This window comes from Sus scrofa, chromosome 2, assembly GCF_054392235.1.
Source record: "Sus scrofa isolate SSC_HxYL_T2T_F1_AM1 chromosome 2, Sscrofa_HxYL_maternal_Yorkshire_Landrace_v2.0, whole genome shotgun sequence".
Classification (NCBI taxonomy): domain Eukaryota; kingdom Metazoa; phylum Chordata; class Mammalia; order Artiodactyla; family Suidae; genus Sus; species Sus scrofa.
The window spans coordinates 4,916,660-4,935,116 of record NC_139384.1 but is presented as its reverse complement, the minus strand read 5'-3'; the positions used below and the strand labels follow the sequence as shown (position 1 = coordinate 4,935,116).

The window sequence follows — 18,457 nt, the reverse complement described above, 5'->3', positions numbered from 1 at the left end:
ACCCAGCTCCCCAAACCAGATGTGACAGAAGCCGCTAAAATCACTCTGTATTTTGGAAATTTAATTACAGATCTGACACAAGGGTGTCCTTTCTAACCATCAGAGCGGCTCAGCCTTGGGAGTGAGTCCTTTGACACCAGATGTATTCAAGCAGAGGGTCAAAAAATCTGTCAGGAGGCTGTAGGGAGGACTTTGACCCTGAAAGGGGCTGGACCAGTGGTCCAGAGGTCCTGCCTGGCCAGGGGTCTGTTCAGACAGAGCCCCAGATCTTTGTGCACCTGCCTTTGAGGGACAACTGAGCATCTGGGCAGCAGCAGGACAGGGTGGGGGGGCCCGAGGGGGTGGGCCCTGAAGGTGGGCAGGGTGCTTACAGAATGCTGCATCTCTGGTTGCCCATGGCCCAGCTGATCACCTGCTGGTTCCAGCCAGAATAGGGCGGGTAGCGGATTTCATTGAGCTTCTCCAGGTCTGAGTGGGCGAGCAGGCAGGCGCGGTGGTGGGAGAAGGTATCGAAGGAGAACTCGCCATGATATCTTCCCATGCCGCTGTTGCCTGCAAGTGCACAGAAGTGAGGGCCCGAGGCCAGGCAGCCCATCCTCAGCAGCCACCCACGGCCCGCCAGGGAGCTCAGGGAAAATCAGGCTATTCTGAGAGCCAGTTTCCAGGTAGGGGAACCGAGGCCTTCAGCATGAAGGCAAAACTGGGTCTTCTTGGGTCTGGGTACCAAACTGGGCTTCCCTGACAGTTGGAGGGGGACGGGAAGGGCGGGCAGAGCTCACCGACGCCCCCCAGGGGCAGGGACGGCAAAGTTAAGTAGATGAAGCCATCGTTGCCTCCAAAGGTACCGCTGCTGGTCCGGTCCAGCATCTGGTTTATTACCTGGCAGGAGGGGAGGGGGATAGGCTGTCACTCTACCAGGAGCGGAAGAGCCTCCCCAGTTTCCATCCTCTGCTGAGCAGGTGTCACCCTTCTGATCATGCAGAGGGGAGCCCCTGGCCGTGAGAAGCAGTAGGAGGGTCATAAGCTGCAGTAGCCTGCAGACTCCCCGGCGGCCACCCTGGCTCTACCTGTCAGGTCCCAGCTTCCCTTGGGCTCCATCCCCCTTCATGGGTTTTGCTCACCCACACGGAGCTTCGGCACGATTTAGGAAAAGTGTGGGCTGTCTGGACAGGCCAGGTAGAAAGGGCACCTCCTCATCTGGGCAGAAGCTGCCCTGACCAGTGCAGGCAGCTGGCCAGCCATGTGTTAGCAGGTTCTTGGCACTGCCCAAGCCCCCTCTGCCAGACCCCTGTGTACAGGGAGCCGTTGTCCTGGTGGCCTGGTCTGTAGTCACACTGGAGGCGTCTGCTGCCCTGACACTCCTAGGTGGCCGGGGAAGGGGGTGTGACTTGTCTCAACTTTTGGTCTCTCTGCTGCCGCCCCCGCTGTCCAGCCCCACCTGGCTGTTGTTGGAGAAGGCGTACAGCGCCAGGGGCTTCTCCCGCCGGTTGATGAAGTCGATGGCCTCGTCCAGGCCCCTCACGTTCAGAATGGGCAGGATGGGCCCGAAGATCTCCTCCTGCATCACCGGCTCCGTCTCCTGCACGTCCACCAGCACCGTGGGGGCTGCCCGGGCACAGGCGACGCCTCAGCCCCAGGGCCGGGGCCTCGGGCAGGGCCCAGGCAGCCCGGGCTCCAGGCTCAGGGAGGTTCGAGGGAAGCGAGTCTCCCCACCGCCCCCGAGAAGGGGCCCTGAGGAGCTCCCCAGCAGGACCGGGGCCCGTGGGGCCAGAGAACCACTCAGCCGTGGTCTTACAGAGCCGGGAGTGTGAGGGCCCAGGCCCCAGCCTGCTGGCGGCCGCAGCGTGGCCCTCGGAGCCGTGCGGCCCAGGAGACGGGCTGCTTGGTTCACGGCACAGCACCTGCTCGGGATGGGCCGCGGGAGTTTAGAACCGGGAATCGCGGGCTCAGAGGACCTGGGGTCGCAGCCCTGGGGAGCCACAGATCGAGGGACAGAGTTTGGACTCTGAGCTCTCGGGAGCCCTGGGAGTCTGGGGTCTGAGCTCGGAGAATCCAGAGCCTGAGCCAGAGTGTGGAGTCCAGGGGTCACGGTCTCAGGCCACAGCAGCCTGGAACATGGGTCACAGAGCCGTGGACCAGGCTGGGCTCTAGCCGTGGGGTGGCGGGAGCCTCGGGGCCAGAGGTTTCAGGCCCAGCCCGGACTTGGGGCGCGAGTGCGGCTTCCCGCGTGGAGGGGCCTCAGCGGGGTGGGCGGGCGGGGAGGGCCCGACTCACCGATGTAGCGATCGCTGTCGTCACTCTGGCCGCCGATGGCCACGCGGCCGCAGCTCAGCAGGCCCCGCAGCCGCTGGAAATGTTTGTGGTTGATGATGCGGCCCAGGTCGGGGGAGGCCCGGGGGTCGTCGCCATAGAAACGGGTGATGGCGCTTTGCAGGGCGGGCAGCAGCCGCGCCTGTGTTTCTGGGCTGCACAGGATGTAGTCGGGGGCCACGCAGGTCTGGCCGGTATGGAGATAGCGGAACAAGGCCACGCGGTTGGCCACGGTCTGGGGGTCACAGTTGTCGTCCACGTAACAGGGGTTCTTGCCCCCCAGCTCCAGCGTGACGGGCGTCAGGTGCTTGGCGGCAGCAGTCATGACAATCTTGCCAACTTGAGGGCTCCCTGGGGACATGGGAGTTGACCCCACCTTCAGCTAGCCTTGGCTGGATGGTTCAGGCGCCACCTTCCTGGCCCATCCTGGTCCACCCACTGGGATCTGTCTCTGGCCCGCCTGCCCCAGGATCCCACCCTGCCTGGGTGGATTGCCCCCTGGGATGCTCCCCACACTGGCCACCACCTCCTCCTTCCATGGCCTTCCCCGTCCTGTTCTCCAGTGTCCCTTCTCCCCCAGGACACTGGCCGGAGCCACCCTCACCTGTGAAGAAGATGTAGTCAAACTTGTGCTCCAGCAGCTGTCCTGTCTCCTCGGGGCCACCCAGCACCACGGCAAAGCAGCTCTGCAATGGGGGATGAGAGACGGCTCAGGGGCCGCTGCAGGACTCTTGCTGCAGGGGCGGGGTTGTGGGAAGAGGGCGTTGAAGGGGCAGGTCCACCCTCACCTGGTCCAGGTATCGGGGCAGCACCTCGGCCAGGACCTTCTCAGTGCTCTTGCTGATCTCCGAGGGCTTCAGCACCACGCAGTTCCCTGGGGGGCGGGGCAGGGGGAGGGGAAGCTGCAGCAGGTGCAGCCTCTCCCGCCTCCATCAGGTCCTCACACCTGCACAGCAGGTGCCCCCCGCCCCCGCCCCCTTCAGGTGAAGAATACGGCTCGGACCCTGGACCACACAGCCCGGGGGTGGTGGGCAGGTGGGAACCAGCCTTCTTAGCCACCTGGGGCTGGCTTCCCCCTCCTCCCTGGCTCTGAGGGTGGCTGTGAGACCTTGAGGCTGGGGGCGGGGGGATGGGCAGGGGGGCAGGAGGTGGAGGCGCCCACTCACCTGCGGCGAGGGCGCCCACCAGGGGCATCAGAGTCAGGTTCACAGGGTAGTTCCAGGGGGCGATGATGAGCACCAGGCCGAAGGGCTCCTTCCGGATGAAGGCCGAGTCCAGCTGAGTGAACTGGGGTATAGGATGGATGGATGCTGAGGCCCCGAGAGCATTGTCCCAGAGCCCATTGCCCCAGAGTCCTCAAGCCTCCTTGAGGGCAGTGGAGTCCCCACGAGGAGACAGAGGACACCCTGGGCCTGGGCTGAGCGGCCCTGGGCTGCGCCCCCTCCCCGCCGAGCTCACCAGGTTCTTGGCCACTGGCTTGTCCTTCGTCCAGGTGTGCAGGTTCTTGAGGGCCAGGTCGACCTCATTCTGGCAGAGGAGGATCTCACACATGTCCCCCTCAAAGGCCGACTGCGGGGGAGGCGGGATTCGGGAGTCAGGGAGGTGCTCTAGTCGTTAGGTCCCTGAGAGTCCCCAAGGAGGAGGTGGAGAGTGTCCAGGAGCAGCCGGGCGCCCCCCTGGGAGCTGCACCGTGAGCAGCAAGGAGCTGGGGTCCTGGGCTCCCGTCCCAGCGCTGCCACTTCCCGGCTGTGGGACCTTGGGCAAGCGACTTAACCCCCATGCGCCTCAGTTTCCCGTGTGGTGACGTGGGGACTGCAATCGAACCTGCCTCCCAGGTTGGCTGAGGTGAGGCTGTAGAATGCCTGCCGTGCTGGGCTGCAGGCCAGGGAAGGGTCTGCTAAATAAGCACGGACAGAACTGGGGACACGGCCGCTCCGCCCCTGCCCACCCACCTTGCGCAAGTCCTGCGCCAGCGCCTCCTGCAGAAGCTGCTTGTTCTCTTGCAGGAAGCGGCCCAGGCCCTTCAACTGGGTGGCCCGGAACTCGACCGGCCGCGTGCGCCCCGAGCTGAAGGCCTCCCGCAGTCGCTGCAGTGTGTCCGCGAAGGGGTCCATCCTGCCAGGCGGGGGCGGGGGGGGGGGGGAGAGGGAGGCAGCGTTGGCCAGGGCGCCCCCACCTCCCCAGGCCCTCTCCACTGTCCCTGCCTGCACCTGTGTGGGTCCATGGACACCCCCACGGGGACTGCGAGGGTTCCTTTTCTCAGAGGCCACAGAGCTTTCATGGTGACTGATAGGGAAACAGGCCGGGGTGTGCCACGGGTCCCGGGAGTGCGAGGATGCCCCAGTGTGCCCTGGGGAGGTGGTCCTGGAACAGGGTCTCAAAGCAAGGAGCAAAGTGGAGCTTTGCAGCTGGCGGGGTGAAGAGGCTGGCGGTGCAGCTGACGGTCCGGGGCCTGGAAGCTAGCTGGGCTTCAGCCTGCCACCCAAGGGAACCCCAGTGGGGCCAAGAGGTGTGGGGCCTGGGAGAGAGAAAGAACCAGCAGGGCTTCTAGGGGAGAGGACTGCCTGTAGAAAGGGGTCTGAGTGCCCCAACGAGGGCCACAGGACCGTACGTGTCACCTCCTTGTGTCTCTGTCACTGTCTCTATCTCTCTGTGTGTCTTTGTGTGTGTGTCTCTCTCTCTGTGTTTCTGTGTGTCTCTATGTCTCTTTATGTGTGTGTGTCTCTGCCTCTCTGTGTGTCTCTGTCTCTGTGTGTCTCTGTCTCTCTGTGTGTCTGTCTCTGTGTGCCTCTGTCTCTGTGTTTCTCTGTGTCTCTGTCTCTGTGTGTGTACATGGGCCATCCTCAGCCTTCGGCAGCATCTCACAGGCCTGACCCTGACCTCTGCCCCAGAGTGTTGGCCATGGAGTGAGACTGGGCATGGGGCACCCCGCAGGCCAGGGCCCCACCAGCAACTCCTCTGCTCTGGGGGACTGGGCAGGTCACTCTTCTCCGAGCCTTAGCCTCCTCATCTGGAAGGTGGGCACAGCACCCGTTGAGCCATCCGACCCTCAACAGACCTTGGCTGCAGCAGTGACACGGCTCAGGGGGCCACCCCAGCTGAGAAATATGGGCAGCCAGGACAGGGGCTGGGCACGTTCCCAGGGAGCACCTGCAGACACACCCTTGGTCCCGTGCCGGGGAGGCCGCCATTCCCGGCCCTGTCCTTTTCGCCCCCAGGTATGCCACCGCCTGGGGAGGACGCGGCTGCAGAAAGTGTTTCCGCCATGTCCGGCCCTCATCTTGGGCTGGAAGGGGACCCAAGCTGTGCCCTCCCACAGCCAGGCCTGGGGGTGGTCCCACCTAGACCCCTGCCCCACATTGCAGGGGCCAAGGACCGTTTCTGCCTGAGTGCATCCTGGTTGGGGTTGCTCTGGGCCCAGCTCTGCCCACCAGCACTGTCCACCCTCAGTGCAGGGCTGCCCAGAGCCCCTTCCAGTCCCAGGCTGCCCCAAAGCTCTGCCTGCAGTGCCAGCCTCTCCTGCCTCACCCAGCGTCCCTGCCTGGGGTTCAAGGGCTGCAGGTGCTGCCAGCCCTGCTCTAACTTCATCCCTTAGAGCCGCTCTAGGGCTGAACGTCCGCCCTGAGTCAAGGTCCGGAGTGGAGGTGGGCTCTGGCACCCATGTGTCCTGGGGTCTGTCCTGGGACCCTGGTCCCAGCTCCATCACAACTTCCCCAGGTGAGGCAAGCAGGGCAGGGATTCCCTGCCTTTCTCAACGTCACTGTCCTCACAGTGCACACCTGGATAGCCTGGGGACAGCCTGGGGCTGAGTTTATTTGAGGACAAATCCCCAGGCCTCGTCTCCACCCATCAGCGAGGGAGTGGACGGCTGGATGAGCGCTGAGATCAGCAGCATCCTCAGGGAGGGATGGAGCTGGCCCGCGGGCTCCTGCTCCCCATCCCAGGGGCTTCCTTGCCTGGCCTGCCCGCTGCAGGGCCGCGGGGACCCAGGTCCGGTTGAGGTGGGGCTGACCAGGGACCCCTGGCTGCCGACCAGGCGAGCCTGGAACTCACAGTCTAGACGTGGAACAATAATGACATTGACAATAATGACGCTGACAATGTCATTACAATCAGGAATTGGTGCCGCAGGCTTTGTGAGAGGCTGGCGGCAGATCCCACCGGCAGCTCTGCCTGTAAGGGGCAGGGGCAGAGGCATGTGTCGGGATGAGGGGCCAGCACATGCCGAGGCCTGGGGCGGGGGCCAGACTGTGAGAAATAAGATGCAGCCAGGCAGGTTGGGGCCTGACAGGACCTTTGCATGGGGAGTTGGGAGCTAGAGCACGGGCAGCGGCACAACACAGAACCCAGGCTGGAGGGGAAGCAGAGCTGGCACCTGGGGCCACATGCTCAGTGGGCATTGTCTCCTTCAGACCTCAAAGGTCTTTTTTTTTTTTAAGAGCCATGCCCGAGGCTTATGGAAGGTCCCAGGCTAGGGGTCAAATTGGAACTGCAGCTGCCGGCCTATACCACAGCCACAGCAACACCAGATCCGACTGTGACCTACAGCAGAGCTCACGGCAACGCCGGATCCTTAACCCACTGAGCAGGGTCAGGGATCGAACCCTTGTCCTCGTGGATACTAGTCAGGTTCATTTCTGCTGCGCCACCACAGGAATTCCTCAAAGGACTTTTTATGACCTGGTGATAAGGATGCGGACACCGAGGCTCCGAAGGACAGCTGGACTTGTCCTCCTCGCAGCTGCTGTGTGGCGGCTGTCATCTTGGTCCCCGTGGCCCCTCCCCCCCCAGCACCCATGTGCGCCCTGTGCCTTTTACCGACGTCTCAGCATCTTTCTGTACCTTTCAGATGTTCTGCAGTGAGAATGTGATACTTCCAGAACCAGAAATGAACAGCAGGTGCTGCTTCTACAACCTAAACCCAGAGATCCAGCTCTGGCTTCACCTGCCAAGAAGCCCGCCTCTTCCCGGGTCCCAGCTCCCCTCCATCCCAACCACCATCACAGCATGGATGACCCCTGGCTGGTTCCTGTCTGTCTACACAAGGCCTCCTCCCCCAGCCTGGGAAGCCTCCACTCACCCCGCCGGGGGCCCGGCCAGCACATGGGTGGGGTTGGGGTACAGGAGGAAGCGGGCCACGAGGCTCACACAGGATAACTGGCCGGAGACCAGGCAGTGCAGCCAGGGCAGGACAGAGCCATCTCTCTGCTCTGCTCTGAGCCAGGCCCCCGGCCCCCACCCCCCGCGCCGCCCAACCCCATGCCCCTGGTCCTTGCCCCGGGCCCCACATACCCCAGTGTGGGCTCCGACCCTGGATCCTGTGCAGAGCCTTTGCCCCCTTTGCCTGACATTCTGCGTCCAGATATTCCGACTATGGTCCTGGCCCAAGTCTCTCCGCAGCCTCTCAGGCTGCCAAGCCTCCCGGGGGCCTGAGCAGCTGCTGGCCCCCACCAGATGCCCGGTGCCCACGCTGGCAGTGGAGTGACACCAGGAGTGACCCAACTCTCCAGCTGGCCTGATGCCTCTCTTGCCTCACCCACCCTCGCACAGCTGGCCCGAGGAACAGGTCCGGCAACTTCCAGGTTGCACCTTACTTCCTGGGAAGGGCTGGCAGAAAGTTATCTGATGAGCGACAAAACAAGTTTACAAGAAGAAAGTATCAGTGGGGCCCTGGCCGCCTCTATCTGGGTCCTTGCACCGAATCCTTACGTCTGCCCCACCCCCGCCAGCCCCACCCCGCAGGCCTCCTTCGTTTGCACCCTCCTGAAGTGCCCCATTGGCATCCTCCGAGCAGAGGAAGGGGCCCTGGCGGCTGCAGAGAGAGCCTGGATGGGCTGGGGCACCATGGCTGCAGGGCAGTGCTCCGTTCCTCTTTTACTTTATTTACTGTGTGACCCTGGGCAAGTTACTTAACCTCCCTGAGCCTCCCTGAGGTAACAAACTATTGCACGTAATTGTCATGGTTCTTGAAAAGATCCCGCAGGATGATGCAAGAACAGACGAGACAGATCAAGCTCCTGACACAGAGTCAGGGCTCCCAAATGTTGGCTATGAATCCTCCCATGAGTATTTCTCAAGCACCTGCTAGATTCTGGGAAGCAAAAGAATGAGCCAAGGCCCCACCGCCATCTCGCATGTGTGCTCTGGCCCCGTCCCTCCCCCCCAGATCTGTCCCCAGGGACCAAGATCACCCACCGCTGAAGGCTGTGGAGAGCGGTTCCAGGCAGCGTGAAGGAATCTGATTCCGCCCTGGGCGGAAGGCATCTGAGGTCATCTGTGGTTGAGACTGGAAACAGGACAGCAGGAGCCACATAAGACACCAGAAGGGAACTCAAGTCTGGCGAGACCAGCCTAAGAGCAGGGGGTGGGGCGAGGCAGCTGAAGGAGCCACCTCCCAGGAACCGTGGGTTTATACTTCAGATGGGCGAGTTATATTTCAGCAGAGCTGTTCAAACTAAATGGACCAGCAAGAAGCCTGAAGAGCCCATGAGCAGGTGAAAATGTGCTGAACCTCTACGGCAACTGAAAAATGCAAAAGAAGGAGTTCCCGTCATAGCGCAGCGGTAATGAATCTGACCAGTATCCATGAGGATGCGGGTTCGATTCGATCCCTGGCCTCACGCAGTGGGTTAAGGATCCGGTGTTGCTGTGAGCTGCGGTGTAGGTCAAAGACACGGCTTGGATCCGGCATGGCTATGGCTGTGGTGCAGGCCAGCAGCTGCAGCTTTGATTTGACCCCTAGCCTGGAAACTTCCATATGTTTCAAGTGCAGCCCTAAAAATAAAGTACCAAAAAAACTTTTGTAAGATACTCAGCAAACCCATTGGATCAGGGGGCTGCCCTAACAAACGACCACAACCGTGGTAGCCGCAGACATCAGAGAGTGACTGTCTCATGATCTTGGGGGACAGAAGTCCAACACCCAGGTGCCAGCAGGCTGTGGCCCCGGCCCTGGAGGCCCTGGAGGAGGATGGCCAGGCCTCTTCAGCATCTGTGGCTGCTGGCACTCACTGGCTCCTGCCGCAGTCCTCCCCTCTCTGCCTGTGTCCTCCTCTGGCCTTCACCATGTCTCTTATTGTGACACTTGTGACTGGATTTGGGGCCCAGTGGATAAGACAAGATAATTTCTTCACCTCAAAATCCTTCACTTACTCACATCTGTGAATGCCCTTTTTCTTTCTTTTCTTTTGACAGCTGCACCTGCAGCACATGGAAGTTCCTCGGGCTAGGGGTGGAATCGGAGCCGTAGCTGCTGGCCTATGCCACAGCCACAGCAATGCCAGATCCTTAACCCACTAAGCAAGGCCAGGGATCGAACCTGCATCCTCATGGAGACTATGTTGGGTTCTTAACCCGTTGAGTCACAGTGGGAACTCCAAGACGCTTTTTCTTAAGAAGACCTCATTCACAGAAGGTTGGGGGGGGTGGACGTATTTTGGGGAGCCATTATCAGCATACCATGGGGAGCAAAAGCCACTTGCTTTGTCACCCCTGGTGACCTTGGACCATGACTCCCAGAAAAATGAACTCAAATTGTCAAGAAAAATGCACTGCTCAGCTGAGAGGCGGGACCTGGCTGAGAACCAGCCCTGAGGCAGGTCCTGAGGGAGGAATGCTACACCAGCGGCCAAACACTCCAGAGGCTGCCGAAATGCTGAGCAGAGCAAGGCTGTGGCGGGCGGGGGCGCCTCTGAGCTGAGTCCTGGGGGACAGATGACCAGACACCTGCAGCCATGCGGTGGTCAGACACGGAGGCAAAGATCCAGTTGCAGAAGAAGACGATGGTCAGGGCCAGGGTGGGGCGAAGGGGAGGCAGGGGTCGGGCCACAAGCACCCACCCACGGAGGGTTCCAGCAGGTGGTACCCTTAAACTGCCGCCTTTGGGAGGGAAGAGGGGCAGGGAGACAGCTGGAGCCCACAAGGGTCGTCCAGGCTAAAGCACTGAGCTTGGGCGAGGGGGTCCATGTGGGGGCGGGGGGATGAGCTCTGCCTGCAGCACTTGGAGGCCTTCCGCTGGGTTCAGGGATTGGACCGGGGAGCAGGAGAGGACGGAATAAGGGGGCCGTGCAGGTTTCAGCTGAAGCAAAGGGTGGCTGGATGGGCACCTGCCATTTCCTGAGAAGAAGGTCAGGGAGGAGCCAGGCTGAGGCGGGCAGGGACAGGAGTCGCGGGCTCAGGGTCAGGGCCGGCTGATGCATGAATGTGGGATCCATCGTCTCCAAGGGTCACCTTCAGGGACATGGGACTGGGAGAGGTCACTCGTGTGTCTGGGAAGAAAGGAGTTACGAGGAATGGCAGTCTATAGGACGGGGGGAGAGCAAAGGGGCAGCCAGGGACACAGTAGGACAGGACAAAAAGGAACCCCTCGCCACGCCTGGGCAAACGTCGTTGAAGTTGAGACATGGGAGAGAAGCCACAGCTGAAAGAGGGTGGACCAGAAGGAAAGCAGATTGGTCGCCGCAGACCCCGGAGGAGCAGAACGAGGAAAGCCTGGCTCCCCGGATTCGCTAGGTCTGGGCGGGGCCGGAAATCACGAGTTCCCAGCATGCTCTGGGTTTCCGGGAGCACTCGGGGCGGCTCGGCCCTGCTCGCAGCAGCAGCCTAAGTTGTGGGGGGCAGTCCTGTGCTTTGTAGGGTGTTTAGCAGCCCCCCCCGCTCGTCTCTACCCACTCCGGGCTGCTGGCACCTCCCCTGTTGTGACAACCCAAACTGTCTCTAGTCACTGCCAAGTGTCCCCAGGGGAACGTCATCGTCCCCCCCGCCCCCACTGAGAGCCACAGTCCTGGATGATTCTTTGAAGTTCTTCTGCTCCAGGGAAGCGGGGGTGGGGGGGTGACTGCGGGGCGTGGGGGGGGGTGACTGCGGGGCGGGGGGTGGTGACTGAGGGGCAGGGCGGGGTTGAGGGGGGAGGTCCGGGGGTGCACCGGGTGCTGCGGGGGTGGGGAGGGTGATCCTGGCGGGGAGCCCTCGGTGGGGATGTCAGAGGGGGTGGCTCATGGGGTGTGGGGCGGGAATGTGCAGAGCTGGAGGTGGGAGAATGAGGGACGATGGGGTGGGGGGTGGAGAGGGATGGGCAGTGACAAATCCCAGCACAGAGCAGCAGACCTTGGTCTGGGCCAGGACCTCCCAGCGAGCCCTGACGGACTCCTGCGGCCTAAATGATGTCTCCTCAAGTTCACGTGTTGATGCTCTAATCCCCAGTGGGTGGTGTTTGGAGGCGAGCCTTTGGGAGATGATTAGGGTTAGACGAGGGCGTGGGGGTGGGGCTCCCGTGGTGGCATCAGTGCCCTTACAGGATGGGCCCTCAGAGAGCTTGCTGGCTCGCTCTCTGCTGTGTGAGGAAGCAGGGAGAAGACAGCCGACTGCGAGCTGGGAGAAGAGCCCTCCTGAGAAACCGACCAGCTGGTGCCTTGGCCTTGGACTTCCGGCCTCCAGGACTGCAAAAAATAAATGTCTGTGGTGCTTTGTTCCAACAGCCCAGGCTGACTAAGAAGGGACCTAGTGTGAGTCTCCACCTGGTGGGTGGGGCCTGGGAAAGGGGACCCTCTGGCCCCTCTGGTAGATGCTGGGTGCCCTGTGGGGGGTGGGGAGGTCCTTCTTGGGGAGAGAAAGCAGTGGTGCCCAGGACTCCAGGTCCCCCAATGGGACTGAACAGGTTAATTCAGGGACCTTCAAACCTCCCCTGGGATCCGAAGATTCCAGGACCCTACTCCGTGCTTCTGTCCTGGCAGGTCTGCGGTGGACCCTGGCACCAGCATTTTTGTTGGTGGTGGTTTTGTCTTTTTAGGGCTGCACCTGCAGCATAGGGAGATTCCCAGGCTAGGAATCAAATTAGAGCTGTAGCTGCTGGCCACACCACAGCCACAGCAATGCCAGATCATTAACCCACTGAGCAAGGTCAGGGTTCAAACTTGCATTCTCATAGATACTAGTCAGATTCATTTCCGCTGAGCCTCGTTTTAAGTTCGACTAGAATGTATACACTTTGTATGTAAATGGTATGAGGTAGAGATCCAATTTAATTTTTTTCCAATCAAGAAAACCAATTGCTAGCATCTATAGCTGCCAAATTATCTGTACAAGTCTGTTTCTGAGCTCTCTCCTCTGTTCCATAGATGTATTTATTTCTTTGTCTTTGTATCAGTACTATACTGTCTTAAATACTATTGTTTAATAAGGAGTCTTGAAGTCTGGTGGGGCAAGTCTCCCTATGTTGCTTTTCTTCCAAATTATTTTGACTGGGAGTTCCCTTGTGGCACAGTGGGTTAAGGATCCAGTGTTGTGCTGTGGCTCGGGTTGCAGCTGTAGCATGGGTTTGATCGCTGGTCTTAGAATTTTCACATTCAGGGGACGCAGCCAAAAAAAAAAAAAAAAAAAGAAGCCAAATTATCTTGGCTTATTCTTGGCCCATTTGTCTTCCATAGACAGAATCAGCTCATCGTGTTCCATGAAATTTTCTATTAGAGTCTTGATTGGAAGTATTTAAATTTAATAGGTCATTTTTGGTGACTCTGACATCTTTATGAATCTTCCCATTCATGAACATGGCATATTTTTCCACTGATTTAGCTCTTTGTGAATGTCTTTCAATACAATACTGTAATTTTTTCCATTATACATCTTTTGTGGGGTTTTTTGGGCCATGCCCCAGGCATGCAGAATTTCCTGCGGCCAGGGATCATACCCATGCCACAGCAGTAACCCGAGTCACAGCAGCAACAATGCTAGATCCTTAACCCTCTGAGCCACCAGGAAACTCCTCTCCCCTTTATTTTTTTTTTCCTACTACACATCTTAGGTTAGAGGCATACCTAAGTAGCTTGTTTTTATTGCTATTCTAAAAACTGCACTTTCCAGAAGTGTACAGGTGGAGTAGGAGAATGCAATTTACTTCTTGAATTAGTCTTATTTTCAGAACTAATTCTAATAATAATGAGGTTTTCATGTGAGCGAAGTTGAAATCCGTGGCAATTGATGGTTTTGCTTCCTCCTTTTCAATTTTTACACCCTATTTTGTTCTTCCTTTTTTACTGTGTAGGCTGGGACCTCTAACACATGTTGAAGCAAAGACAGTGGGAATGATTGTCTAGTTCGTGTTCTTAATGGGATTGTGGCTAACATTTCACCTTTAAGTAAGTATAATGTTTGCTATAAATTTTTGGAAGATTTCTTTACCAGGTGAAGAAAATTCCTTTATCTAGCTTAATGAAAATATTGTTGTGTTTATTTTAAATCATAAATGGATATTGGGAGTTCCTGCAGAGGCACAGTGGTTAAAGATCCGGTGTTGCCACAGCTATGGCATAGATAGGTCACAGCTGTGGCTTGGATTCAATCCCTGGCCCTGGGAAGTTCCATATGCTGCAGGTAGAGCCAAAAAAGAAAGAAATTGGAGTTCCCATCATGGCTCAATGGTAAGAAACCCAACCAGGATCCATGAAGACTAGGGTTCAATCCTAGTTTAAAAATCATTCTGTGGTTACAAAAATGAAGTGAAGGAGTTCCTGTTGTGGTGCAGCAGAAACGAATCCGACTAGGAACCATGAGGTTGCGGGTTTGATCCCTGGCCTTGCTCAGTGGGTTAAGGATCCGGTGTTGCATGAGCTGTGGTGTAGGTCGCAGACACAGCTCAGATCCCACGTTGCTGTGGCTGTGGCATACGCTGGTGGCTACAGCTCCGACTCAACCCCTAGCCTGGGAACTTCCGTGTGCCGCAGGTGCAGCCCTAAAAAGCAAAATACAAACAAACACAACTTTCTTGCGAAAAAAAGATAACCATCATTTGAGCCTTGAGCCAGTCATAATCTTTTTGCAATAGGAACATAAATGTTACTAAATCACACATCGCCGTAACAAATGTAATAATAGTGAAGGCGTTCCCGTTGTGGCGCAGTGGTTAACGAATCTGACTAGGAACCATGAGGTTGCGGGTTCGGTCCCTGCCCTTGCTCAGTGGGTTAAGGATCCGGCGTTGCCGTGAGCTGTGGTGTAGGTTGCAGACACAGCTCAGATCCCGCATTGCTGTGGCTCTGGCATAGGCCGGGGGCTACAGTTCCGATTCGACCCCTAGCCTGGGAACCTCCATATGCCACGGGAGCGGCCCAAAGAAATAGCAAAAAGACAAAAATAATAATAATAATAATGAAAAATTTTGAAATATTGTGATGACCGAAACACGAAGGAAAAAAATGGTGTTGGAAAGAGTTGCCAACTGCCTTCCTCCAGGCAGGGTTGCCACAAATTTTCAATTTGTGAAAAACGTATCACCTGTGAATGGCAATAAAGCAAGGTGTGCCTGGGTACAGCTGGCCCTTCCTGATGCCCCCAGGAAAATCCTTTCTAGATGAGGCTCCAGCCACCCTTGCTTGTGTCTCCAAGAGCCACTGAACAGCTCAGGAGGGCCACCAGCTGCCCATGGACTTCTGGTACCAAAACTGCCTGATTCACCCCACAAGCTCCACGAGAACAGTTGCTGGCCTCGGGTGGGGGCCTTACTGGAGACTGAGCTCACTGGTTGTGACCTGACTCCTGGGCTATGCTGGGGGTTGGCCATCTATAAAAGCAAAACTACAGAGTTCCTGCTGTGGGACAGTGGCTTAATCCGACTGCAGCAGCTCAGGTCACTGCAGAGGCTCAGGTTCCATCAAGGCCCAGCACAGTGGGTTAAAGGATCCAGCATTGCTGCAGCTGCAGTAGGTCATAACTGTGGCTCAGATTCAATTCCCTTCCATGTGCTGCAGGTGTGGCCATAAAAACTACTACAATTTTTAAAAATTTATTTATTATTTATTTTGTCTTTTGTCTTTTTAGGGCTGCACCCATGGCATATGGAGGTTCCCAGGCTAGGGGTCTAATGGGAGCTACAGCTGCTGGCCTACGCCACAGCCACAGCCACAGCCACAGCAACACAGGATCTGAGCCATGTCTGCGACCTACACCACAGCTCACGGCAACGCCGGATCGTTAACCCACTGAGCGAGGCCAGGGATCAAACCTGAAACCTCATGGTTCCTAGTCAGATGCATTTCTGCTGCGCCATGATAGGAACTCCTAAAACTTTTTTTTTTTTTTTTTTTTTTTTGTATTTTGCCATTTCTTAGGCCACTCCCGAAGCATATGGAGATTCCCAGGCTAGGGGTCGAATCGGAGCTGTCGCCACCTGCCTACGCCAGAACCACAGCAACTCAGGATCTGAGCCGCAGCTGCGACCTACACCACAGCTCACGGTGATGCCGGATCCTTAACCCACTGAGCAAGGCCAGGGATCAAACCTGCAACCTCATGGTTCCTAGTCAGATTCATTTCCACTGTGCCATGACGGGATCGCCTAAAACTTTTTTTAAATGAAAGCAAATTTACAACAGGTATTGCCTCACAACCCGTAATACACAACACACAATGATGCCGTCTGGGCAAATGTTCCATCTTTAACGACGATTATCATAAGATCTCACCTTCTCATGAGAGGCTCGTCTCCCGAACCAGACACTCAGGAAACTGACCACGTTTGCAAATGTGCTCCTGTCCTGTAAGGGATGGAGATCAGACTGAGGCAAAAGAAGGGTGTGGTTGAACACGACCCTCTAAATAGAAATCCTAAGAGGGTGCCATCTTTACTTGTATTGTCCTGCAGTGTAGACCTACCCAAGGTGCAGAATTTATTCAAAAATAGAAAATGCACAGTGGATAATTCTAATGAGAAATTCTCACAGGACAGGGGAGACTTAAAATTGGCGCACGGGGAGTTCCAGATGCTGCAGGTGAGGGCTCAAAAAAAAGGGGGGGGGGAGTTCCTGTCATGGCTCAGCAGTAACAGGCCCAACTAGTATCCATGAGGACGCAGGTTCGATCCCTGGCCTTGCTTAGTGGGTTAAGGATACAGCATTGCCATGAGCTGTGGTGTAGGTCGCAGACTCGGATTGAATCTGGTGTTGGTGTGGCTATGGTGTAGGCTGCCAGCTTCAGCTCCAATTTGATCCCTAGCTTGGGAACTTCCATATGCTTCGAGTGGGGCCCTTAAAAAACAAAAACAAAAAAAAGGTGGTCTGCCAGTAGGAGATGCTCCCATGTCCTCCTAAATATGCAGATTTGTTTTTTTTTCTTCTTTTTGGGTCCCACCTGCAGCATATGGAAGTTCCCAGGCTAGGAGGCAAATCAGAGCTGCAGTTGCTGGCCACAGCCCCAGCCATAGCCCCAGCAATGCGGGGTCCGAGCCACGTCTGCCACCTACACCACAGCTCACAGCAACACCAGATCCTTAACCCACCGAGCAAGGCCAGGCATCAAACCTGCATCCTCATGGATTCTAGTAGGGTTTGTAACCCACTGAAGCATAACGGAACTCCCTAAATATGCAGCTATTAAAGCAAGGTCCCCAAACAATGCCTATTCCAAGGCCTTCCAGGCCCTTTGACTTGAAACCATTGCCACTGCACAAGAAGGCCACTGCTCAGCGTGCTGGCTCTTCCTTCAGCATGTCCTGAGTCTAGGACAGCTCCATGCATGGGGGATCCTGCTCCGGTCTGAAATACTCAACGCACCCTCTTTTGGTCTCGGAGCCCAGCCCCTTCCGCTGGGGGACTTTGCTTATTTTCTTGAGCACTCAGCTGTGTGTTTGAAAATAAGTTTGTGTCTGATTCAGCATCTCTAGGTGTTTCTAGGAGACTCGTTATGCTCTCTTGCCTGTTGTTGAAAAGTTAAAGGCCATTACACTCTTACAGGGTAGAGTCTTGGAATCATATAGTTTTTTTGGTTTTTGTCTTTTTGCTATTTCCTGGGCCGCTCCCACGGCATATGGAGGTTCCCAGGCTAGGGGTCCAATCGGAGCCGTAGCTGCCGACCTAGGCCAGAGCCACAGCAACATGGGATCCGAGCCGCGTCTGCAACCTACACCACAGCTCACGGCAACGCCAGATCGTTAACCCACTGAGCAAGGGCAGGGACCGAACCTGCAACCTCATGGTTCCTAGTCGGATTCGTTAACCACTGCGCCACCACGGGAACTCCCGGAATCATATAGTTTTTTAAAGATCTGGGGCAGATGGACAGAATCGCAGAAGCTGAGGCCCCGGCACAGACTCTGATCATCCACACTGGAGTCTAGGCTGCCACCAGTTATCGTATCCAGAGGAGACAGTGACAAGGGGAGATGCCATCAACATCAATGTCCTACTTTACAACCAACCCTGGAGCTGCCAAGGGGTGGGACATTCGCATGTGAGGCCTGTTCAGCTGCCCCCACAAAGAGCCGGCCTGCTGAGGCTTGCCGCCACAACAGTTGCCCTGTCCTGGGTGTGTCCCTTTACGTGTGTCTGGGTGTGTGTGTGTCGTGGGGGGTGGGGGCGTCTTGTCCATGTGCCAGGAGCAGCAAGGGCTCTTCTGCTGGGGAACTCACCCTGGTGCGAGGTGTGCGATCGGAAGCCGTGCTCCTCCCTCACTCCTGGGCCCCGTTTTCCTCTGCTTGTCACCAGAGTCTTTGTCCAGTATCGAGATGTTAGAAATGACTCTGACCCGGGACCAACTGTAGACCCATGCTTATCTGTCCACCTCCCATGCCTGGCACACCCAGGGGCTCCCCGCTCTTGCAGATGAAACCCAGACCAAGCAACTAGTTGCCCCACTCCAACTGGAATTTAGCTGGGATCGTGCCAAGAGGATGTTGCCACATCTGCCATTGGAGAATTTCCCCTTCTGTGCCAGATGCTGATGGAAAGCAAAAGGGAAGGACAGGGTGAAGGAGCTTCACCCAGCCCACTGGTCCCGCCCGGTGGCCAGCCTGGACCTGCTTGTCACTGAAAGTCTGTGTATGAATTTCTGGCCCCTGTCTGAACGTAGAGGCCACCTGGGATGGGAGGGGGCTGGCCCTCACTGTAGCTGTAGCCCTTGCTGACCCCAGGAGTGCAGGACCCCGGGTCTGTCAAAATCCACTTGATGACGAGTTTATGTTGGTTCATGGCAGACCCTGCAGGGAGGTGGGAAAGTCCCTTCCCAAGGGCCCCAGATCACAGGTTTAATCGCCTTCCCTAGGCTGGGTCCTGAAAGGATGCCACCAGTTCTCAGGACAAGGGGAGGGGAGCCCAAGGAAGGACCCATTGCGTGTACCTAATGTGAATAGCTGATGTTTGTGGAGTCCCCATCATGGCTCAGT

At 57.2% G+C, this 18,457-nt stretch overlaps 1 protein-coding gene across 4 annotated transcripts; it reads right to left on the bottom strand.

Annotated features, from left to right (window-relative positions):
• Positions 1–46: 46 nt before the first annotated feature.
• On the bottom strand, positions 47–11,516 carry ALDH3B2 (aldehyde dehydrogenase 3 family member B2). Of its 4 annotated transcripts, XM_085010577.1 has the most exons (11): positions 11,416–11,516; positions 8,506–8,596; positions 4,263–4,425; positions 3,769–3,879; positions 3,477–3,597; positions 3,099–3,184; positions 2,915–2,996; positions 2,275–2,661; positions 1,439–1,605; positions 780–879; positions 47–552 (listed from the first exon to the last, which is right to left on the bottom strand). In XM_085010577.1, exons 3-11 carry the CDS (start codon positions 4,422–4,424, stop codon positions 368–370), a joined length of 1,401 nt encoding a protein of 466 aa, XP_084866703.1. In that variant the 5' UTR covers position 4,425; positions 8,506–8,596; positions 11,416–11,516; the 3' UTR covers positions 47–367. The 4 variants fall into 4 exon arrangements, with proteins under 4 accessions (XP_084866703.1, XP_013849471.3, XP_020938394.2 ...); XM_013994017.3 differs by lacking the exon at positions 11,416–11,516 and having other exon boundaries at positions 7,603–8,643; XM_021082735.2 differs by lacking the exon at positions 11,416–11,516 and having other exon boundaries at positions 8,506–8,643.
• Between the last annotated feature and the right edge of the window lie 6,941 nt (positions 11,517–18,457).